A 25,177-nucleotide genomic window follows, 5' to 3' on the forward strand; every position below is an offset into this window, starting at 1 on the left:
ATTTCCTTCTATGAAGTGTAACTCAGTGAAACCTTTGAAATTGTTGCACTTAGATTTTTGTTCAGTATATACATCATTGGTTCAGGCGTTCCCAAATTGTTCCATGTGTAATTCCCCTACTACAGAGAAGGCAGCCCAGTCACAAGTTTATCAATAATAACATTTATTTGTACAAAAAAATATTTTGTACCGTAAAATACATAGCCACTGTATATGTATAAAAATACATGATTAACCTGTTTTAAAATCAGACAATACTTGTTTGTCATCTTGCTTTTTACAGAAAGCATGCTACTATTTTACACTGTCAAGCAAACCCCCTTTTTCTTATTTGATATAAATACTTCAAGTAATTTGTGCATTGTTAGCTTAGAAGGCTGAGCACCAGTCTGATCACCATTAGGTCTGGCCTCTTAACCTGTTGTACTGTGGTTTTCCTCAAGGTCAGAGGTACAAATCTGTATGTTAAAGAAATCCAATGCAACCTCCCATTCTACCTCTGTGGAGTTCATGAGGACAGGAGGCTTAAATACTATGATTAGGTCCCTTTTCAGCTTATGTGGGGCATATTGTGTCATCCTCATGGAGTCAGGTCTGACAGGTAGGGATTCTTATGTAAACATGGTGGACCTCTAGAACGGAGTCTCACACACACACACCACACATAGATGCTAATGCACATGCACACTGGCACACCCTGGCATGTCTAGCTAAGGTTCTGCCAGGTTCCTCCAGGCCTCCTCTATCCCGAGGCAGACCTGGACTCTGGTCAGCCCTGGCATACACACTAAGGGCTGGGTAAGGCATGAGGGTGACAGGGCAGGACTGGGGCCACCCCTGGGGCTCAGAGGGGCAGTGTCACTACAGATAGTGGAGATCCTGATCTGGGCACTGTGGCTTTGGCTGTGACGTCTGAGAGGTTGTGTTTGTTGGATCAAAGGATAGCTGTCCTGATTCCAATTGGGATGAGCCCACAGAAGGAGTTCTAACTGGCCAGGACACGAGACCTCATCCAGTCCAGACTGGCAGGTAGTCTGGGGGTTAGGAGAAAGAGATGGAAATGGTTTTGAAAATTAAACTGTGTTTGAGTGACTTAAGGTTATTTATGGGAATGTTATAAGACACACACACACACACACACACATACACAGAGAGGAGGCCCAGGCGTGTCTGTAGTTATGCAGTGTACTCACCCCTCCCCTGTGAGGGCACAGCAGGCCTGTACATGCCAGGAGTGGGCTGTGATGGAGCTGAGGGTGAGGCACTGGGAGATCTCTGCCACTGTCATAGAGTCCTTCATGTCCTGCTTGTTGGCCAGAACTAGAATCGCAGCATTCTGTAGGTCCTACACACCAGTCAGACAGGACAGGAGAGAAAGGCAGAGTTACATTCTATAGGTCCTACACACCAGCCAGACAGGAGGCACAATTATGTTGTTTTTATATTCAACATATTTACACGTCTGAGCGTTTCCTGTGGAAATCTACATAATCGCTCTGCTGCGACGTCTCAGATAATAGAAAATAGCAGCATCAGCGGAACAGAAACTGAATAGCTCAGCTGTCAATACACTGGGGAAATGTTGAAACAACCCATCATGGTTTGAAATCAGTTTGTTTGCTCTAGTGTTGATATGAGTCATATTGAGAGCATGAACACAGCTCACGCGTCAACATGTTAAATCTGCAATATGTCACTTTTTGGGCCACCTGATCAAATTCACATAGAAATGTGAGTTATAGATCTGTCATTCTCATTGAAAGCAAGCCTAAGAAGCAATTTTATACACCAGCTTCAAACAGCTAAAACTATTATATTTTTGGTTATCAAAAATATATTTCACAGCCATTTGGATTGCTTGTTTGTCACAAACTGAAATTAGGTGAACTATTACAATTTTAGCAACCAGGAAATGGCTGGTTTCTGTATATTGCACCTTTAAAAAGATACATAAAAAAGATACATAAGACAATGGAACGTGAACCACCTAGAAAACAAAGTGCCCTTATTCTTAAAAGTAATCCTCAATCATCCACCTATTGATACAATAAGGAAATTACAATCGGCTAATATTTCTGGTGTGTCACATACAGGAAGAAGGAAGTTAAGAATGAAGTGTACTTTCCTGCATTTGAAACTGGTCTTCAGAAAAAAAAAATCTCAACAGTGAGGTTGAGCTGACCCTCCCTCCCCCTTCCCATAATCCCCCCCAAAAGCCCCAGGTGGTTGTTACCTCATGTGCAAGCATGCGGTGAAGTTCATCTTTGTTCAGATTTAGGCGCTCGCGGTCTGTGCTGTCCACAACCAGAATCACAATCTAAAGAGAGACAAAACAACTGAATACCCTGGCCAAAGAGGACCAACTTACTCACTTAAACTTTACCCCAGGCTCCGAGTGCTCTCATCTCATCAACGTTTAACATTACTTCAGTAACAGTCTAGTGTGTTAGAGGAATACTCAGGACAGCAGACTGATATGGTTAGTTCTGTAACAGATGATGTAATAGTGTTTCCATGCCTTATCAATGACAACAACAATCAGCTGCTGGTTAAAGTGTAATAACTCAGTGTTGGCCTAATCGTTGGAGAGCTTGAAAACATCTCGTCTCCAGCTGTAGCTAGTCAGACAGTCTCGGAGGGAAAAGGGGAAGTTAAAGCTAAAAGTGTTTAGGCATTAGCACCTTCACCAGGGTTCTATTTCTACTCCAGCTGTAACTGGCCAGAAACCAACCTGTACACACTTTGTTACGTTAAAAAAACACATGCTGTTCCTCGACTAAGACTTTCTGCGGCACACACACCAAGAGATCTGTACCTCTGTGTTGCAGTAGTAGGAGTTCCAGCTGGCTCTCAGGCTTTCCTGGCCTCCGATGTCCCACACCAGGAAGCGGGTCTTGCGTACAGAGATCTCCTCTACGTTACTGCCAATGGTGGGGGAGGTGTGAACCGCCTCTTTGGTAAGGCTGAGAGGACAGAGTGATTGTCATGACTAAGTGATTATAAATATAATTTGCATAAATTTGAGACTTATGTGATCATGAATTATACAAATCTATTTTGATATCACTCACAATTGGTAGAGGATAGTGGTCTTCCCAGCATTGTCCAGGCCCACTATGATCACTTTGTGTTCTATGAGAAAAGGAAAGAGGAAAGTGATTTACACACTTCTACACAACAGACACACAGATTGCCATTCACAGACCTGTGACCCCCAAAGCGAATCAAACATCACCATGACAACATCTGACTGATGGACTCTCTTTGAAGGGTATAGCCATGGATTCAAATACCAGATATGAAAAACATGGGCAGACATCTGTATTATACAAAGGGGTCAAAACCTCTGTTTGCAGTGTTACTATTAGGTAAAACAAGGGCCATTTGACCCTGATAGTCAACCCCAGCGACATAACCTGCCATCATCTCATCAACGAGGTAAACAGTACTGATTGACTAAATGTTATTGGTTACATAATATTAATGCAATTCACTATCACTACCGCTACATAGAAAACAGATAATTACACGGGACACGTGTGCAGAACGTTGACACAGTGAACAGAACATCCAGTACGGACTAGCTCGTGTCCGACAGAAATTAATCAGTTATTGGAAGGTGCCCGGTGTAGTTAGAAATTTAGCTACAATTTTGGCTATGCCGAAATTAACCATTTTTTAAACTGTCACTAACGTTATTGAAAATCACGTCTTAACAGTTTCTCTTGCGTTCTCATAATTGACATCCAGTCCATAACAACACTCTGCTACAAAGCAGCTAACGTTATCAAACCAAGCAAACAAGTGCAGATTAACGTTATTCAGGAGCAACAATAATAGCAGTAAATTAGCTAAATGTATCCAGGCACACGACTGATTACCTCGGTCTCCGAAGACAGTCATCAGCTTGGTAAAGAGTAGTCCCATATCCACCGGTGATGAGAATGAAGACAACTCAAAGAAATATGAAAATATTTCAAACACAGCAAATCAGATAGCTGTTAACGGTAGCTGGCTAGCTAGCACAATAGGCAACCCACACTTCCAAGCAAAGATAGCTAACGTTAGCTAGCTAAATAACTGTACTGATAACTAACCCTGTGCTGTGCATCGAGGCTATTAAGCCAACTACCTGGAAAATATTAGGTAGCACAACCTAGAAAGGTATTTTTCCTGACGTTCGTCGACACAAACAAAACGAGATATGTGCCCATGGGTTGTCTATCGATACCAAATTGATTCTGCGATCAAAATAGGCAATGCATTCTTTTACTTAGCCAGCTAGATTTTGGGGGATGATTGGAGCGAGTCACAGAAAAAGGCGGGGCAAAGGAATTCCTCAGCAGCTAAAAGCGGGCGTGGCCACGCGTCTGTAGCAAAACATGACGCAAATGTGACGAATGAAATGAGAGCGCTGCTGAATGGGAGGACAACTCCATCACCCACATATGGACGCGGAACTACTTTATAGTTCCTCAAACCTAATCTCAAGCAGGGGAATTCTACATGTTTAGTAACCAAAAGTGAAACAATGACTGTGACATTCACCTGGAATGTCATTTCTATTCCTGTGATTGAGATTGTGTTTATCATAAACTTCAGGGCATGACTTTCCCAATTTGAAATATTGTCTACAATGATGGCAGAAGTGGGAATGTCTCACAACCATAGGCGCTAAGAAATCTGGATCTTTATTTCACCACAGTGCAGTGTGTAATATTTTTGCATGTAAACCTCACCCATGGGCACGCATTGGTTGAATCAACGTTGTTTCCACATCATTTCAATTAAATTACATTAAACCAACTTGGAAGAGATGTCTGTGCCCAGTGGGCAGGGTCACTAGCTGATCCCCTTCAATCACATGAATATACATCAATTGTTTTAAAAACGGAACTCTGCACTAATATCTTAGTTGCCCCGTAAAGTACCTACTTTGACCAAGCCTCATTTCAGGGGAATTCTTCAGGTGATATTTATTGATGGCTTCCAAAAGTAAAACAATGACTGTGACATTCCCCTGGGATTCCCTTTCTATTCCCGTGAATGAGAATATGTTTTGAACTAACTTCAGGGCTTGACTTTCCCAAGTTAAAATGTCCTGGTGGTAGAAGTGATAGTCCCACAACATGAGGCTTCTGCTTAGAAGTCTGGATCTTTATGGCAGTGCAGGGGGTAATGTGTTTTCCATGTAACTTCAGGAACACTAGCTGTTCCATTTTTCCATTTCATTCACATTAATATATTTTAAAAACGGTATTATCACACTCATATCTTAGTTACTCTGTGAAGTGTATGCCCTAGTGCTCCTACTGAATATCATAGCCGGATCCCTACTGAATATCTCCAACACTGACATCCACCCTAATCCGAACACTGATCAGACCCCTATTTAGTTACATGGGATTCACTCAAGAATCATGTAATGGTAGGACTCAGTCAGGGGTCACTCTGGGTCATGGTGTGGACATTAGGGAAAGCGTGAAAAACTATGCAACATATGATCGCAGATTCAGGAAGAGGGACCACCGCACCCAAACTTCTAGATATTTACTTAACTACTTCCTCCCATAGAACATTATATGGTTATTACTTCTTTTTTAAAATGTCTGGAATTAAAAACAAAACAAAATCGTTTCCTCCACAGTGTAGGCATGACAATCCAGGGCACGTCACGTGCTGAGCTGAGTCTTGCAGCTATTGGGTTTTCAACCAGAGATGAAACCACAAGTTCTTAAGAAGCTTTCTTCTTTTTTGCCTTCACTATAGAAACAGAAAACATACTGTAAGCCATAGTTTATGTAACAAAAGGTAAAGTACAGCAAGCTTCAGCTGTTATACGTATTGTTACGATATGCGCCTGATGAGGTTTTCTGTTATTTGACAATGGCTTCAATCAGCAATATACCTAAGTTACTTGCAGTGCAAGAATTGAGTGATCATTTAAAGTATAGCTAATTTAAATGGCAAACTAATGTATTCAGTCATACAGCTCTCTAGGTGTGGAGGATGTGCAAGTGTGTGTCCCTGATAATCATCAGTGATTATCGGCCCCCTCTGCTGTTTCGTGGACTTCAGTAAACAGAAAACGGAGCACCCCCTATCCACATCGACGGGACAGTAGTGGAGAAGGAAACAGTTTTAAGTTCCTCGGTGTACACATTACAGACACACTGAAATGGTCCACCCACACAGACAGTGTGTTGAAGAAAGCGCAACAGTGCCTCTTCCACCTCAGGAGGCTGAAGAAATTTGGTTTGTCACCTAAAACCCTCACAAACTTTTAAAGATGCACAATTGAGAGCATCCGGTTGGCCTGTATCACCACCTGGTACGGCAACTGCACCGCCCTCAACCGCTCTCCAGAGGGTGGTGCGGTCTGCACAAAGCATCACCGGGGGCAAACTACCTGCCCTCCAGGACACCTACAGCACCCAATGTCAGGAAGGCCAAAAAGATCATCAAGGACAACCACCCGAGCCACTGCCTGTTCACCCTGTTATCATCCAGAAGACGAGGTCAGTACGTTCATCAAAGCTGGGACCGAGAGACTGAAGACTGAGACTGAGTCTTCGGCAATGTCATCTATAAAATAGCCTCCAACACTCAGCAAACTGGATGTAGTCTATCACAGTGCCATCCGTTTTGTCACCAAAGCCCCATATACTACCCACCATTGCGACCTGTACGCTCTCGTTGGCTGGCCCTCTCTTCATACTCATCGCCAAACCCACTGGCTACAGGTTATCTACAAGTCTCTGCTATGTAAAGCCCCACCCTATCTCAGCTCGCTGGTCACCATAGCAGCACCCACTCGTAGCACACGCTCCAGCAGGTATATCTCACTGGTCACCCCCAAAGCCAATTTCGCCTTTGGTCGCCTTTCCTTCCAGTTCTCTGCTGCCACTGACTGGAACGAACTGCAAAAATCACTGAAGCTGGACATTCCCATCTCCCTCACTAGCTTTAACAACCAGCTGTCAGAGCAGCTCACAGATCACTGCACCTGTTCATAGCCCATCTGTATACAGCCCATCTATCTACCTCATTCCCATACTGTATTCATTTATTTAGCTCCTTTTGCACCACAGTATCTCTACTTGCACATCCATCTTTTGCACATCTACCATTCCAGTGTTAAATTGCCATATTGTAATTACTTTGCCACCATGGCCTATTTATTGCCTTATCTCCCTTATTTGCACTCACTGTATATATACTTTTTTTTCTTTTTTTCCTACTGTATTATTGACTGTCTGTTTTGTTCATTCCATGTTTAACTCTGTGTTGTTGTACAGTGGGGCAAAAAAAGTATTTAGTCAGCCACCAATTGTGCATGTTCTGCCACTTAAAAAGATGAGAGAGGCCTGTAAATGTTCCTCATGGGTACACTTCAACTATGACAGACAAAATCAGGAAAAAAGTCCAGAAAATCACATTGTAGGCTTTTTTATGAATTTATTTGCAAATTATGGTGGAAAATAAGTATTTGGTCAATAACAAAAGTTTATCTCAATACTTTGTTATATACCCTTTGTTGGCAATGACAGAAGTCAAACATTTTCTGTAAGTCTTCACAAGGTTTTCACACACTGTTGCTGGTATTTTGGCCCATTACTCCATGCAGGTCTCCTCTAGAGCAGTGATGTTTTGGGGCTGTTGCTGGGCAACACAGACTTTCAATTCCCTCCAAAGATTTTCTATGGGGTTGAGATCTGGAGACTGGCTAGGCCACTCCAGGACCTTGAAATGATTCTTACGAAGCCACTCCTTCGTTGCCCGGGCGGTGTGTTTGGGATCATTGTCATGCTGAAAGACCCAGCCACGTTTCATCTTCAATGCCCTTGCTGATGGAAGGAGGTTTTCACTCAAAATCTCACGATACATGGCCCCATTCATTCTTTCCTTTACACGGATCAGTCGTCCTGGTCCCTTTGCAGAAAAACAGCCCCAAAGCATGATGTTTCCACCCACATGCTTCACAGTAAGTGGAGTTTGGCGTGTGACTGTTTGAGGTTGTGGACAGGTGTCTTTTATACTGATAACAAGTTCAAACAGGTGCCATTAATACAGGTAACGAGTGGCGGACAGAGGAGCCTCTTAAAGAAGAAGTTAAAGGTCTGTGAGAGCCAGAAATCTTGCTTGTTTGTAGGTGACCAAATACTTGTTTTCCACCATAATTTGCAAATAAATTCATAAAAAATCCTACAATGTGATTTTCTGGATTTTTTTCCTCATTTTGTCTGTCATAGTTGAAGTGTACCTATGATGAAAATTACAGGCCTCTCATCTTTTTAAGTGGGAGAACTTGCACAATTGGTGGCTGACGAAATACTTTTTTGCCTCACTATGTGTCGAACTGCTATGCTTTATCTTGGCCAGGTCGCAGTTGCAAATGAGAACTTGTTCTCAACTAGCTTACCTGGTTAAATAAAGGTGAAATAAAAAAAACTGAAAAAACACTATCTCAAGCCATCAGACTGTTAAACAGCCATCGCTAATACAGATTGGCTGCTGCCTACATAGACTTAAATCATTGACCACTTTAATAAATGGATCACTAGTCACTTTAAATAATGCCACTTTAATGTTTACATATCTTACAGTATATACATATGGGATGAGTAATGCATCTTATACCATCTATTGCATCTTGCCTATGCCGCTCGGTCATCACTCATCCATATATTTATATGTACGTATTCTTATTCCATCCCTTTCCATTTGTGTGTATTAGGTAGTTGTTGTGGAATTGTTAAGATATTACTGCACTGTCGGAACGAGAAGCACAAGCATTTTACCACACTCGCATTAACGTGTATGTGACCAATAAAATTGTATTTGATCAAAGGAGTGACACAATGAAATTCCCAAGCACCTTTTTCTTCTGATTAAAATTTTAATTAAAATACGAATTTATCCACAGATTAAAAATGAAAGGCAGAAAAAGCTAAATGTAGCTACAATCAGGCACCAATGATACATGTTCTTCCATCTTTTTAACAATTGCGATAACGCAACAATAAACATTATTTACGAATTATTATTTTATATTTATTTATTTGACTGAAGGGGTGGGCAGAAGGAGCCCACCAAAGACATTTGTGGATCCTCCATTTAGTTAACTGAGTTAAAGACCATGTTTTGTACCTATCCCCCCACTCTTCTCACTAGCGCTAAAGAACTGAGGACCTTATAAAATGCAAATGTCCACAGGAAGAAAAAAAAACACCACTAAAGTCAGTCAGAAATCAAGAAGTGAAGTGCATGGCATCTGACATTCAGACAAGCTAGCCGTTTGGTTGAACGTTTGGGGTGATTTACCACGCAAAACAACTCTTACATAACTGTTAGTGTGCCCTGTAACACTTAGACAACACAAAGCTGGTGCAGAGAAAACAAGATGGTGGTGGACATCGTGCTGGAGCGACAGGGTAGGCTACAGGGCAGGGTAGTTGCCAAGAAGACATATACAGTAAAGACACACGTATGAAAACAGCGAGTGTGACAAGAGATAAGACATCCCGCCATGACAATGGTGGGCGTGGCTTGGCGAAACATTCGGGCACTTGTGATTGGAGTTCTTGAAGTAAAGTCTGAGGGTGTGAGAGACTATTAGGTAGGACATTTCATTCACGCGACTACTACTGTAGGGCTGCTTATGAACTGTACCACATTCAAAAAGACAAATTTATATTACAGGAGCAAAGCTATCACCCACAGACAGACAGTATCCCTAAAATAGCAGTAAACAGATGGGGACAACCAGACAAATACAGTTCGGTTAGGGAAGTCGGTTAGAAAGTCGGTTAGGGAAGAAGAAGTAGTATCTTTGGGGTGTTTCCTATTATTCTTAACATTACGGTAAGCGTCAAACGAAGAAACCAATTATCTCAAAACTATTCTGAAGACTTTATGGCAACTTTTCCATCCACATAGCTTTTAAGGTCTGGGTGATGAGGAATCGGGGGAGAGGGACTCAAAAAGCTTAGGATCCATCCTGAAAGTGTCTGAATCCTGAAGCTGAGCCTGAAGCTGTGGGGATAGAGACCCTGATGCTCTGTACTGTACATGGGACATACAACCCTGTTTAAGACTGCAGAGGACAGACATGACAGACTACAGCTCTATCAGCCTTCACATTCTACACTACAGAGATTAAGCCATACAGATCACACAATGATGAATTCATAATCATAATGATAACTGTCCTCGTGCTGTCAGTTCAGTAGGATTCCATGGTATTCATGCAGTAGTACTAACAAAATAAACTAAAAAGAGACCAACCAAACTGCTTTTTTTCTCAAAACATAAATTAATTGAATATAGCTAAAATATCTGTATGAGGTGGATGGCGTCTGGCAGTTGTTATCTTCTTTACAGCGTACTCAACAATGAGAAAAGTACCTCTTTAGTAGGGTTGTAAACAGATTAATTCATGAGCCTCTGATTGGCATGGCCCCCAAACCCACCCTCCTCTCACCGCTAACCCCCTAGCCCAAACCGTGAACTTCCTCCCTCCCCCAGTCTGTCTGTCAGCCTCCTAGCCCATATGTTGTGATGTGTGTTCAGCGGACGTACACGTCCCTCCCCCCGTCTGTCTGTCAGCCTCCTAGCCCATATGTTGTGATGTGTGTTCAGTGGATGTACACGTCCCTCCCCCCGTCTGTCTGTCAGCCTCCTAGCCCATATGTTGTGATGTGTGTTCAGCGGACGTACACGTCCCTCCCCCCGTCTGTCTGTCAGCCTCCTAGCCCATATGTTGTGATGTGTGTTCAGTGGATGTACACGTCCCTCCCCCCGTCTGTCTGTCAGCCTCCTAGCCCATATGTTGTGATGTGTGTTCAGCGGATGTACACGTCCCTCCCCCAGTCTGTCAGTCAGCCTCCTAGCCCATATGTTGTGATGTGTGTTCAGTGGATGTACACGTCCCTCCCCCAGTCTGTCTGTCAGCCTCCTAGCCCATATGTTGTGATGTGTGTTCAGCGGATGTACACGTCCCTCCCCCAGTCTGTCAGTCAGCCTCCTAGCCCATATGTTGTGATGTGTGTTCAGTGTACAGCCTCCCCCCGTAGCCCAGCCCATATGTTGTGATGTGTGTTCAGTGGATGTACACGTCCCTCCCCCGTCTGTCTGTCAGCCTCCTAGCCCATATGTTGTGATGTGTGTTCAGCGGATGTGTCCCCCAGTCTGTCAGTCAGCCTCCTAGCCCATATGTTGTGATGTGTTTCAGTGGATGTACACGTCCCTCCCCCAGTCTGTCAGTCAGCCTCCTAGCCCATATGTTGTGATGTGTGTTCAGTGGATGTACACGTCCCTCCCCCAGTCTGTCTGTCAGCCTCCTAGCCCATATGTTGTGATGTGTGTTCAGCGGATGTACACGTCCCTCCCCCAGTCTGTCAGTCAGCCTCCTAGCCCATATGTTGTGATGTGTGTTCAGCGGATGTACACGTCCCTCCCCCAGTCCTCCTGATTCTTGTTGTGGCCCATGTTGGTGCCGGTATCCCCGGGTTCCTGGCAGTACCTCTCCCTTAGCTTGGCCCGGCCATGTTGCCCAGGCTGGGTATGGGAGGCCATGGGAGGGTGGTTGAGGTTCTCCTGGTCCGGCTCGGCCCCCTCGTCTTCCCAGGAGGCCTGCCGGCCATGGTGCTGGGCCAGGTGGAGGCGGCTGCCCCCGCCCCCTACCCCGCGGTACATCTCAGACTCCTCGTAGGGGTCGGTCTCAATGTCCATGCAAGAGTCCCCTGCTTCAGTATAGGCAGAGTCCCGACTGCCCTGAGTCTCAGAGTCGAAGGTGTCCTGCCGGGACAGGCCCCTCCCACCCCCTGCCCGTAGCTGGCCCCGTGAGGAGTGCATGTAGGTCTGCTGCTTCTGCTGCTGCGGTTGCTGCTTCCCTCCCTGGACACTCTGGTAGTCATGGAGACTGCCGCTACCACCGCACTCCGACAGAGGCCCTTCCCGCTTCTGTTCTCCGGTCACCAGGTACGGCCCCTGCAGCGAGCCCCGCCCACACCACACGCCATGCAGAGACACAGTGAGACAGAACAAGGCCCGGGCAGTGGGTTAGTCAACAGGGTTAGGACAGGTTAGGGTGCAGTTAGATCAAACAGGATATCAGTAATGTCAGTCAGTCAGTTCACAATGCAACACATAGAGGTTTACAGTATAACAATGGATATATTTATGCAGTACTTAAAACACACCGTGAAAATAATTACTTGGTCAAAGTGACATTCTTTTTTGTATTTAATACATGCACACAGACTCTTTTCCATAGACTACAGAAATGTGTTCATTCATCATCTGTAAGAGAATCAGCCATGCAGTCATGAGGCAAGCAAAACACCATGTTCAGCTCCTGGCTGCAAAACCAACAGTGCCCTCTTATGGCTGATTTTTCACAGCAGCTAAAATTATGTTTAAACTAATTGTGATATTTCTTTTTCATTCACAAGCATGTTCCTCATCCTAAGTAGTAAGTATTACATTCTGTTTAAACTCAGCACACTTAACAAGACACTTTAGAGTTGGGTGAAGCCAACATTTGGCTGATCCTTGCTAATGACTTTGAATAGGCAGAGCTTAGTCACACCCTTTGACAGTTAAATAATAACTGAACAAAATCTCCTCCAACTGAATGAATTCTAATGAATCTATACAGCCGCCATTCTCTTTTGTCAGATTGTGTTACTCCCACGCAACGCTCGGCCCTCAGCCGAGACAGATCAGTGCAGGCGGAATCAACGCGCTGACTTCAGGCAATGTACAGCTAGCCGCACCATATAAAATATGACCTACTGAATCAGAGAAAGCACTGTTCACAATAGTGCCTTTATCTCTAAATGAACACTATTAAATCAATTATGTGGGTATAACTCATTGATATATGGAAGCAACTTGGACACTTTTACAAGGTCTTGGACTGTGACAGTCATGAGTCATGCTGTATGTATTTGGCTGAAGCCAGTGGCTGATTGGAGATGAGACCCAGATTATCATTTTTCTGCTGGTTAGAGTTTCCTGTGTGAATTCATGAAATAGGACATTCCTATTAGTCATGGCCCACATCACTTTACACACACACGCGCGCACGCATATGCATGCTCTCACACACACACACAGCCCATCCCTGCCACGCCACACAAATCAGAAAACTAGAAATGATGCCACAAAAACAAGGCACACATTGGCCAAGCGGCCGAGATGATTCGCTCCTTTTCAGGGACGGTGCCATGGCAACACGGAGAAGGGAAGTAAACTGGACACCGTTTCCCAGACGATAAAGGAGTGCTGAAGAAAGGAGGCCAGGCAGGGAGCCCTGAGGTTGGGTAAGGCGCACACAACTCCATTTTCTCAACCAATTACAGTAAACAAGGAATCAGCAGCAGACCAGAGACAGAGGTATTGTACCTCTCTGACTGATGGACAGATGGAGGATTTTCATTTCATCCAATAATTGCGCCCGTCAATTCATTTCACAACTTCAATGTGATTGTGTGTGTGTGTTATTCTCACAGAAAACCCTCCCCAGTGTTGGTTTGGTCTGGAACCAGTGTCCTGCCCATATAAACTCTCCTTTGCTAATTTTGCTGTGTGTGTTGCTCTAACATACTGTGTCATTTGCAGAGAGGTTTTCTCAAAGAGGACGAAGCTCTCTGTTTGTGTGTGGGTGTTTTCTAATGCAGAAGGCTTTCACAGTAATGTGTGGGGCCTATATTGTTCTGAGCACTCTGATGTGTGTGTGTGTGTGTGTGAATATGAATATGAATGTCTGTGCTCAATTGGATCCAATGTGATGGACCCAGTATACACTCTCCAGTTAACAGCCCCCTCCATCTCTCCATGTATGTAGTGTTTCTCTATACAGTATTATGAATGAGAATGTGTTCTAAACAATGTGATTAGGTTTCTTCTTTCAGGTCAAAGGGAGGGATGGAGAGAGGGAGGATGGGAGGAGATATATCTGGAGAGCAGGCAGACGGGTTTGGGTTAGGAAGGCGGTGTCGCTCCCCCTGAGCCATCCCTCGTCCCCCACAGCTGGCCTTTAGAGGGCGTGCTCGGCCACTTTCCCATGCTCGGCCCCGGGGCCATCCAGGCCAGGCCAGAACTCCAGGTTGCGGCGCAGGGAGGTGAGCACCTGTACCTGCAGGTTGGAGACGGGCTCTGGGGAGGCGGCCAGGGCGGCCGTGGCCATGGTGCGGTTGAGGAGGGGGTTGGGGGGGTTACTGCTGGGGGGTGGGTGGCCTTCCAGTAGGCCTCCAGGTAGTCAGCCAGATGCTCACAGGCATCCTCCAGCTGGTTCTCATCCAGGATGATGTCAAACAGCTCCTACATACAACACAGAGGGACATTATGTTAGTGTCTCACCTGTCAACGTCAGAGATTCAGCCAGCTACCTAAAAGGGCATTCATTTCAATGTTAAGCCAATGCCATTGTTCAGACTGGTAATTGTGAATTAATTTGTTCAGGGCAAACAGCATGTAAGAACATGTGCCTTTCGGCCATGGAATCCAGGGCCACAGACAGACACTCACAGGGGGGCACTGGGCCAGCTTGTCTGCTGCCACCATCTGCACATTCAGGTGTTTGGCCTGGGACTTCCCCCGGGATTTAATGAGCCTCTGGAGGACCTGAAGGGAAACAGGCAACAACATACCGCTGGTCACTGACAGAGATGTCACATCCACAGACAGAGATGTCACATCCACAGACAGAGATGTCACATCCACAGACATTTCAGTCACATACATGACATTTCAGTCACATACATGACATTTCAGTAGGACGTGATAGAGGAAGTCAATCGACCACAAATTCAGGGGGTACCTTAGGTGAGGCTATTTTGATGTAGACAATGATAGGAGCCAGGGAGGTCTTAGCCAGCTGAGAGGGGTGGTTTATGGTGTCTGCGTCTAGGGCAACCAGCTGCAGGGTGCGGGCCAGCTCAAAGATTCGCTCAATCTCACTCTGCACCTCCGCTATGTGGTAGAGAACATGGAAATGCAATAAGTAACAGGTTGTAGTAGGTCTGAACACACAGAGTATACAAATTGAATTGGTTGTCAAATCTCAATTCTGTCCACATTTAAATCCCTTCTGGAGTATACAGGGAGATCCGTGTGACTATTGCCACTTTGATAACTCATATTTCTCACACACACACACACACCAAAATAAACAGGATACATACACACACATGCAAACGTGGCATGTTAACACTATCATGCATGTCAACATTTTGAAACATAACCCATCTCATTAGATATTCCATTTACACACCACTAAATGGAACATAAGGGCATTCTCATTCTGTTGCCACATTCCAACGAGCAGTAACTGATGTTATGCACTGTTAAACATGGTCTCGAACACAACTTTTTTACATCAACTCAAACTCGGGAAGGAGGCTTGTAAGAATGAGATGCATGTGGTGGCACTTGATATACCGTTCTGAACATGTCAACGAAGAAAATCATCTGAAAGTGATGAAGTGTAATAAATAGCATTCGCTGTTAGAGCTATCAGGCAGAGAAAACGTATTACGTCTGTTTGGATGTTCTCGGCTTCGTACACTCTTATTCTCCTTCAGCAAAACCCTAGAAGAGCCTGTATGGTTTTAACAGTGTGGCTGTCCCCATTTATCATACGCTCAGATGTGTGTACAATTTCTTTGTACAATTTCTTTGGAGGGAGGGGCCACAATTACATTATCTCTCTGTGGAGCTCTGTGTTCCAGCCACAATTACATTATCTCTCTGTGGAGCTTCTGGTAGCAACCCCAGCCACAATTACATTATCTCTCTGTGGAGCTTCCGGTAGCAACCCCAGCTACAATTACATAAACAGGGGTCAGGTCATTTGCAGAGGGGCTGCGGGCTTCAGACGGTCTCCCTCTGAAGGGCTGAAGTAGAAAGGGAATTAAACCTGCAGGTGGAAGGCAGCGACCAGAAGCTCCGCAGAGAGATAAGAGAAATTAACTTTACCTAAAATAATGAAAACCTAATAAACTGTCCTAGCTTTTATTAACCTCCAAATTCCCTCTATTTACACTGCATCTCTGTGAAGAATGTGATCCCTGTATCAGAGATTGGTAGTAAACAATGATGTACGGTATATAAAACACATTAATATATGAAAGTCTAATTGTGCTTGAGTTTCAGTATGCATACAGGCTCCTTGTAGGTAAAGTGTTGTTACATGTTGCTTTACAGTCGGGTCCCTAATTCTGGGTCACAGGGTGGGAGGCAATGGGGGATGGAGTATCAACTTCCCCTGTACACTCCTTCCTGATCACAGTTGCCCCCCCCAGGCCCGCTATCACATTTCCCCATAACCCCAGACAGACAGACAGACAGCAGGCAGACGCTCAGCTGAGCAGCCTAGAGCCACCAGACCTACCGAGCACTCATTCTGCTGTGTAATTAGTCTACTCTTTCCAAGCCTTAGTTCAAATTGTTATTACTGCAAGCAACAGGCTTTCACAAACATGTGTGAGGAACAGACAGGCAGACAGATGCATGAGGTATGAGTGTATGAGGAGAGTAGTGAGAGACAGACAGGGGAGGAGAACAGAGAAAAAAAGCTCTTGGTTGTCTTCCTCGTGGGGTTGAGAGCATACGTACCCAGTACGTCTGAGAGACGCAGAGCGAGTGGAGGGAAGGTGGGAGAGAGGGACAGGTGGGTGGAGGGTAGGAAAAGACAGGATGGAGAAAGAGAAGAGGCCAGATCAGAGAGGGGCAGTGAGTATTTAAGGGTAGAACAACCCTTTCAGGTTCCCATGGACAGGCTACACTGCACCTCTCTGCTCAGCTAGCCTCTCCTCTAGAGGGGCCTTGCTGTCCTGTGCTTAGCCCTACTCACTGATATCGAACACTATCTATGCCAAAAGGAACGGATTGATGACCTAAGTAAAAACATTTGTGTAATTCAATTCAATTGACTATGAGGCTCCCTATTGTATGTTATCAATAGATGCTAACATCCAATATTCCCTGACCTTTTGCTGACCAGGGAGCAATCACCAACAGAAACAATACTTTTAAATATCTTTATCCCAATACTCGGTGACAGGTAAACACCAGTCATTGTCCAAGTACAAACTGGCATTTCATTTAGAGTCAGGCAGGTCATCAGCCGGATCAAATACTTACACAAGCTAATATTGATATATGACAACACTGATAGTGAAAGGTAACAACACAATAGCCCAACGTATGATAAGAGACATGAACTAACAAAGCTTTTTGAAATGGATCACGTGGGTGTGTGTTGGAAAGGCACAGAGCCAGTCCTGGCGCTTATTGTGATCAATGGTTTTCTTATAGGTACAAGAAAGGTACAAGGATGTCTTGCCCTACTGGTCCTGTCTTACCCAGGCTGGAGCGGGTGCTTGAGCGCTCGATGATGGTGTGTTTACTGGGGTTGTTGAGGACCGAGCGCTTGGCAAGGGAGATGTCTGCGGTCACCCGGGTGATGGATATCCTGGAAGAAACACGATCAACCAATCAGGGCTGAGAACTGGACAAGTCTTAAAGCAGGTTAAACTAAATACTAAGTTGAAGACGTTTTCAACCTTTACTAAATATGGTAAAAATATTTCAGTCGTGTTCTCTGGCTGGCCTGAAACTCACCTGCCCTCAAACTTGTGCTTGAGAAAGTCAAAGAGAGCCTTTTGCATCATGTCAGTCACCTGGTGGGAGACAAGGAGAAGAAGAACAACCGAGGCGTGGAGATATGACCGGTATAATAAACCATGAAGACAGTTGGGGAGATTGAGCTACACAGTAGCCTTACCTCGTAGCCCTTCAGTGACGGCCCCACTAGAATGATGGGTCTCATGGAGGGGACCACGTCGTACGGGGGGACATGCTCCATCTGAGTCAGACAGGAGAGCCCCAAGAGCGGGGTGAGACACTATAACCACTGTGTCTGAACAAAGACATACACACGAACAGAGCTCACGCATACTCTGAGACGCACAACCTATAGCCACGTTGTACGCACACGTACAGAGCTGCACAACCTACAGCCACAGAAACACACACATAAATCAAAATTATGTCAACACTCTCCCTTCTCTCTGCACAGTCAGAATGATATATATAAAGCATTTCAGACAGAGACCATTTATTTTCTTGGAGAGGATAAAAGCACCAAGACCAAGCGCAAAAAATGTTCACCGAAAGCACTCATTTCCATTTCTCAAGTCTGCTCTCCCAGTCATAGCAACTGAAATAAATTATAATTCAACTGGATCAGAATGAGCTATGGAGAATGGTAAGAGCCATTATTGATATCTTAAAATTCACAGGAGCTTTCGTCCAGCCTAAAGGCATACGTGACTGTGGTTCCAGTCAAAGATAACTCTCTCTCAGTATGTACAGTGGGGCAAAAAAGTACTTAGTCAGCCACCAATTGTGCAAGTTCTCCCACTTAAAAAGATGAGAGAGGAAAATACTTATTTTCCACCCTAATTTGCAAATAAATTCATTAACAGTCAGAAAATGTGATTTTCTGGATTTTTTTCTCTCATTTTGTCTCTCATAGTTGAAGTGTACCCATGATGAAAATTACAGGCCTCTCATCTTTTTAAGTGGGAGAACTTGCACAATTGGTGGCTGACTAAATACTTTTTTGCCCCACTGTATCTGTGTGGTAGACCCCAATTGCTGTATAGCAAGAAGCCAGATAAACACCAAGCCAAATGGGTTTTTAGGCCCAGAGAAAACGGACAACAAGCACACACTAAACCTACAAAAAGATACCTCATTTTGAACCAACATACTGAGCATACATTTCTCAAGACACTTACTTCAAACACTCAAATCACATTGAAAATGACATGCACTCTTACGCAAAACACCCACACACGGTCAATCAATATTCTAACAAGTAAAACAAAACGCATACATTAACATTCCATCAATATGAATCATGAGGAGCATGATTCATCTGCCCAACACCGCATCTATAAGCATCTGCTCTGTTGTAGAAAGCGTCCTGTTTTGGAATGACAGGTGAGAGGAGAACAGGTCTATCCACTAACAGATAGGAAGGCATAAGGAGAATACAGATGTAGGCTCTTCATTTGACCCATTTGAAGGCTTAGTCCATAACGTTGTTTGATTCATGGTTAGGCTATTAGCTGGCCAAAAGTAGTGTGCATGAAAAGTGCAATACTGTTAATATAACGGTGTGCTAGTGTGGGTTTTCAGTAAATGTATGTAAATCACGCTGCAGGAAATGCAAATGAGCTTCAAGATTCTCAGTAACAAAAAGGGATCCAATTAAGTTCCTACACCTGTAGGGTGCTCGTGTGTATTCGGTGTCAGCTCTCTGTATTCTCAGCACGCCTTCTCCTCTGTATTCCATGCAGCACTTTAGTGCACTGAGAGCAGTAGCATAGAGGCTTGAAGAGCTCTCCTCCACTAAGCTCCGTTACGTTACATAAAGCCACACCTCCACAACCAGGCAGTGGACGCAGTTCACCTCATTACGATTCACTACATCTAAAAAATACACTTAAGAACTTTTCCAAACGGTGCTCATCTCTATAGGGGCAGTGCTGAGGGAGGTGTACTGTGGATCACCATTTATGTTGCTTCTTCTGAATAACATGAACTTTCACGTAATCTATAGAAAGTGTTTTTGCTATTGGAGGACAAAGCGTGCCTCTGCCTCCACAGTCTCCTGTATCTACGGGATCAAAGCTGTGTTGACAGCTCTGAGATAGGGAGGGATAGCGAGGCGGGCTGATGATAGGCTATTGGCTGTCACTCAAAGCAGCCATCCAGAATGGGAATGAAAACACATCAGGGAGCATTAACATTCACCAGAACCGTGTGTGACAGGGGCCATGACACGCCTGCACACTGACAGCCCGTGTTTACCCAATCAGCTGACTGCATACTGACAGCCCGTGTTTACCCAATCAGCTCCGACGAGAGAGACAAATGGAAGCCCTGCTGGCATTTTGGGGGGTGGAACTAACATTTCCCTTCCTACAGTTCCTCCCTATAATTTCCCAGAATTTCTTAATTGATCATTTTGGAACACAATATCCCTGGGGACAACTGCAACACGGAAATCTTCTTCTTGGGGAATAAGTGAAAAACTTGCCAAAAATGAGGAAATGTTCAAATCCAGTCACCTCCCACTCTCTCTAGCATAAGCTGACATGAGAGCAGACTGAGAAACATGGAGAGACAACAGAGAGGAAGAGGAGGAGGATGAGACAGAACAGAAGGTAAAGGTGAATTAAAGGTCAGCACCGACTCACCGACTTCTGTTTCTGTTTAGCCGGACCACCTACAGTACCATTCCTCACACAACCCCCACGAGAAGACAGAGCAAAAGGGACAAAAAGAGACAAAAAGCACAAAAGACAGAGGACGTGTTGTTATTGACAGGTGACGATTAGTTGGGAATTGGGAGTGGAGCTGTTCAATAGGACAGCGGAGACCACATCCATTGTAGTCTGATCAATAATGACATTTATTGTTTAGAGTCGCACCGTCTGCGAATATTCATACATTGCTTTTGCATCGGTGAATGTATGAACATGTTCAGGGTCGTCGTTAGCTCAACCCCTCCCCCGGTTGATCAGTGCAGAAACGCACAGGCAAACATAACTCGGCGTTACCATGGTGACCAGAGACAGAGGGGCCAATCGGGATTAGGGAATCAGACAGACGTTCGCTAGCGGTGGGAACGGTGGGTCAGTTTAGGGCAGTAAGTCAGAGATGAGGGGTGTAGGAGGGGCTAGTGGGGACAGACAAAGGTTATTATAGCCTAGGACTGGGCCATAGCTGCGTGCAGTAGGGGGGTTGGTTGAAGGGAGGTGGGGAGGGGAAGCAGCCGTAGTGCCTGGGGCCCCTGGAGGGCTTTACCTTCTTAAAGAAGGGCAGGCGGTGGATTTGGCCCTGGGGGGAGGTGACGCTGCCTGCGCTGCCCTTGGGGGAGCGAGGGTCACCCTGGGGCTCAGGGGGCTCCTCAGCATCCAGGTCCAGGGGGTCAAAGTCAAAAGCCATCGTGGACATGTCCACATGAGCTGAGGAGTGGGGCGGGGTAGAGAGAGAGCGAGAGGACAGAGAATGACAGAAAGAGAGAGAAAGAATATCGAGCAATAGTGAAAGAGGAAGAAAAAGTGGAGATGAGAAAAAGGAGGACAAGAAAGGCATGATAAGAAAGGTAATCAATAAAAGACAAGGCAATCAAAAGCAGAGAGTAGGACAGACTCCGATCTGAGATCTAGAAATGGGAGAAATGACAGCGTTCTGAACCAGAAATAACAGTGCTGAAATAAAAAGTCAATAGGTGACTACGAAATCAGTGTATGAGCAGGTCAGAAAAACAGCGATCGAAACAGAACAGTGAGTAAGCGAGAGATGTGGAGAGAAAGGAGGTGGAAGAGAGAGCTATCCACTGCTGAAGAAGAAGTGGCGGAGATGAGAGAAAGAGAGAGAAAGAGCAGAGAGAGAGCAGAGAATAAGAGGTGCTAGGAGGTGGAGGCAGAAAAAGGTGTGTAGCTGCCTTGAGGAGGGTTTTGTGTGTGCTGCGACTGGTTACGGTGGTGAGGGCTCTGTTTTGGGTGTGGGTAGGGGTGTTTTAAGCTGGCACAGCCAGGCAGGAAGAGGGGTTTGCTGTGTGCTGGGATTAGCTGGTTACGGTGGTGAGGGCTCTGTGTTTGGATGTGGGTAATGGTGTTTTAAGCCGGCACAGCCAGGCAGGAAGAGGGTTTTGTGTGTGCTGGGACTGGTTACGGTGGTGAGGGCTCTGTGTTTTGGATGTGGGTAATGGTGTTTTAAGCCGGCACAGTCAGGCAGGAAGAGGGGTTTGCTGGCTCTGTGCTGGGACTGGTTACGGTGGTGAGGGCTCTGTGTTTTGGATGTGGGTAAGGGTGTTTTAAGCCGGCACAGCCAGGCAGGAAGAGGGGTTTGGCATATCAGTTCAGGTATAACAAATATGGTTGATACAGAGAACCATACTATAACTGTCGTGTTTTAACTTAACACATCCATCATTGTTAGGTCATCCATCAACGGAGAAACAACGCCAGTTACAGTCAATCTACGTGTCTGATCTAGTCCGTCTGTCTTCAATTCAATGAACTCACTCCCAGGCAGTTCTTATCTAATACAAACATGTACACTACCATTCAAAAGTTTGGGGTCACTTAGAAATGTTCTTGTTTTTGAAAGAAAGCACATTTTTTTATCCATTAAAATAACATCAAATTGATCAGAAATACAGTGTAGACATTTTTTATGTTGCAAATGACTGTTGTGGCTGGAAATGGCTGATTTTTAATGGAATATCTACATAGGCGTACAGAGGTCCATTATCAGCAGCCATCACTCTTGTGTTCCAATGGCACGTTGTGTTAGCTAATCCAAGTTAATCATTTTAAAAGGATAATTTATCATTAGAAAACCCTTTTGCAATTATGTTAGCACAGCAGAAAACTGTTGTTCTGATTAAAGAAGCAATAAAACTGGCCTTCTTCAAACTAGTTGAGTATCTGGAGCATCAGCATTTGTGACTTCAATTACAGGATCAAAATTGCCAGAAATAAAAACATTTCTTCTGAAAGTCGTCAGTCTATTCTTGTTCTGTGAAATAAAGGCTCTTCCATGCGAGAAATTGCCAAGAAACTGAAGTTCTCGTACAACGCTGTGTACTACTCCCTTCACAGAACAGCACAAACTGGCTTTAACCAGAATAGAAAGAGGAGTGGGAGGCCCCAGTGCACATCTGAGCAAGAGTACAAGTATATTAGAGTGTCTAGTTTGAGAAACAGACACCTGTTAACTGGAAGCTTCATTAAATAGTACTCGCAAAACACCAGTCTCAACGTCAACAGCATCCGGGATGCTGGCCTTCTAGGCAGAGTTGCAAAGAAAAAGCCATATCTTAGACTGGCCACTAAAAGGAAAAGATTAAGATGGGCAAAAGAACACAGACACTGGATAGAGGAACTCTGCCTAGAAGGCCAGCATCCCGGAGTCACGGAGTCACCAATGTTGACGTTGAGACTGGTGTTTTACATTTTACATTTACATTTACATTTAAGTCATTTAGCAGACGCTCTTATCCAGAGCGACTTACAAATTGGTGCATACACCTTATGACAACCAGTGGAACAGCCACTTGCATCTAAATCTTGTTGGGGGGAGAAGGGGGGTGAGAAGGATTACTTACCCTTACTTACCCTATCCTAGGTATTCCTTGAAGAGGTGGGGTTTCAGGTGTCTCCGGAAGGTGGTGATTGACTCCGCTGTCCTGGCGTCGTGAGGGAGTTTGTTCCACCATTGGGGGCCAGAGCAGCGAACAGTTTTGACTGGGCTGAGCGGGAACTGTACTTCCTCAGTGGTAGGGAGGCGAGCAGGCCAGAGGTGGATGAACGCAGTGCCCTTGTTTGGGTGTAGGGCCTGATCAGAGCCTGGAGGTACTGAGGTGCCGTTCCCCTCACAGCTCCGTAGGCGAGCACCATGGTCTTGTAGCGGATGCGAGCTTCAACTGGAAGCCAGTGGAGAGAGCGGAGGAGCGGGGTGACGTGAGAGAACTTTGAACACCAGACGGGCTGCGGCGTTCTGGATGAGTTGTAGGGGTTTAATGGCACAGGCAGGGAGCCCAGCCAACAGCGAGTTGCAGTAATCAAGACGGAGATGACAAGTGCCTGGATTAGGACCTGCGCCGCTTCCTGTGTGAGGCAGGGTCGTACTCTGCGGATGTTGTAGAGCATGAACCTACAGGAACGGGACACCGCCTGATGTTAGTTGAGAACGTCAGGGTGTTGTCCAGGATCACGCCAAGGTTCTTAGCGCTCTGGGAGGAGGACACAATGGAGTTGTCAACCGTGATGGCGAGATCATGGAACGGGCAGTCCTTCCCCGGGAGGAAGAGGAGCTCCGTCTTGCTGAGGTTCAGCTTGAGGTGGTGATCCGTCATCCACACTGATATGTCTGCCAGACATGCAGAGATGCGATTCGCCACCTGGTCATCAGGTGGCCATTTCCAGCTATAATAGTCATTTACAACATTAACAATGTCTACACTGTATTTCTGATCAATTTGATGTTATTTTAGTGGACAAGGAAATGTGCTTCTCTTTCAAAAACATGGATATTTTTAAGTGACCCCAAACTTTTGAACAGTAGTGTATATATTTCTGTAATTCCACACCATCAATCTTTCCTTCTGTCTCTATGTCTATTTATTTCCCTCCGTCTCAGTGAACCGTACTGTCTATCCAGCAGCATGACTGAACTGAACTACATTGTTGCTCAGCAGTGCTAACACATAAGGTATGGGCTGAGTCTCAAATCGGACCCTATTCCTATTAAAGTGCATTACCTTTGACAAGGGCCAATAAGGCTTTGGTCAAAACTAGTGCACGATGTAGGGGACAGGGTGCCCTTTGGGATGCCTCCCTGGTCTGGCCAAGCAGATTTAATGAGAGGAGCACTATATCCTCCACTCTATTTCAGGCTGGTCCTGTTAGCCATACTAATGACCTGCTAGGACCCCTCTCCTTCTCTCTGTCTATCTCACTCCAGTATCAGCAGCACACCCACTGAGACGATCCCTCCACACTGCAGATATCCGTTTCATCATGGATCACCAACTATCCAGTTAAAATCTACACAGAATATTATCGACAGGCCGCGACAGAGGGCTATATCTATAGTCACACACACAGTGCTGTAGTGTGTGTGTCTCTTCTAGCCAGTCGAAAGGTGAAGATGACCCCCCACCACCCACCCCCCCACCACCCCTGACCTACCTGTGCCAGGAGGGGTGGGCCTGCGTGTTCCAGTGGCAACGTCCAGGCTGGAGCTGCCACCAGATTTACTGTAAGAGGGTGGAGGAGAGAACAATGAGTGGATGGTTACTGGTGAAAAGTGAGGTTGGACTGAAAAAAAAAATTGTCATTGAAAATAAATGGAACTTTTCCTATTTTTAATTGTGAAGTAGTGACTGTTGATTTGGTGATAATTGTACTGTATTATGTTGCATGCATTGTGGAAGCTAATTGGATAACAAGGTTGGCTCAATTCGAATTGAAGGCAGTCCATTTAGAAAGTAAACTAAAATGACAATTGAATAATCTAAAAAAGGGCATTTATTTCCAATGACTTCTCAATAAACTGAAAAGTAGACGCTACTTATTTCAAA

The 25,177-nt window shown here is 45.0% G+C and overlaps 1 protein-coding gene and 1 pseudogene across 1 annotated transcript; both read right to left on the minus strand.

The window, feature by feature from the left end:
- Nucleotides 1-142: 142 nt before the first annotated feature.
- LOC118384485 (ADP-ribosylation factor-like protein 5B) lies at nucleotides 143-4,314 on the minus strand. Its single transcript, XM_035771070.2, has 6 exons — nucleotides 3,882-4,314; nucleotides 3,072-3,132; nucleotides 2,816-2,963; nucleotides 2,234-2,317; nucleotides 1,194-1,345; nucleotides 143-1,034 (listed from the first exon to the last, which is right to left on the minus strand). The coding sequence occupies exons 1-6, from the start codon at nucleotides 3,925-3,927 to the stop codon at nucleotides 986-988; spliced, it is 540 nt and encodes a 179-aa protein (XP_035626963.1). The 5' UTR covers nucleotides 3,928-4,314; the 3' UTR covers nucleotides 143-985.
- A 6,898-nt stretch (nucleotides 4,315-11,212) lies between these two features.
- LOC118384486 (voltage-dependent L-type calcium channel subunit beta-1-like) overlaps nucleotides 11,213-25,177 on the minus strand; it is a 34,576-nt pseudogene continuing 20,611 nt past the window's right edge.

The sequence above is a fragment of the Oncorhynchus keta genome, chromosome 5, assembly GCF_023373465.1.
Source record: "Oncorhynchus keta strain PuntledgeMale-10-30-2019 chromosome 5, Oket_V2, whole genome shotgun sequence".
NCBI lineage: Eukaryota > Metazoa > Chordata > Actinopteri > Salmoniformes > Salmonidae > Oncorhynchus > Oncorhynchus keta.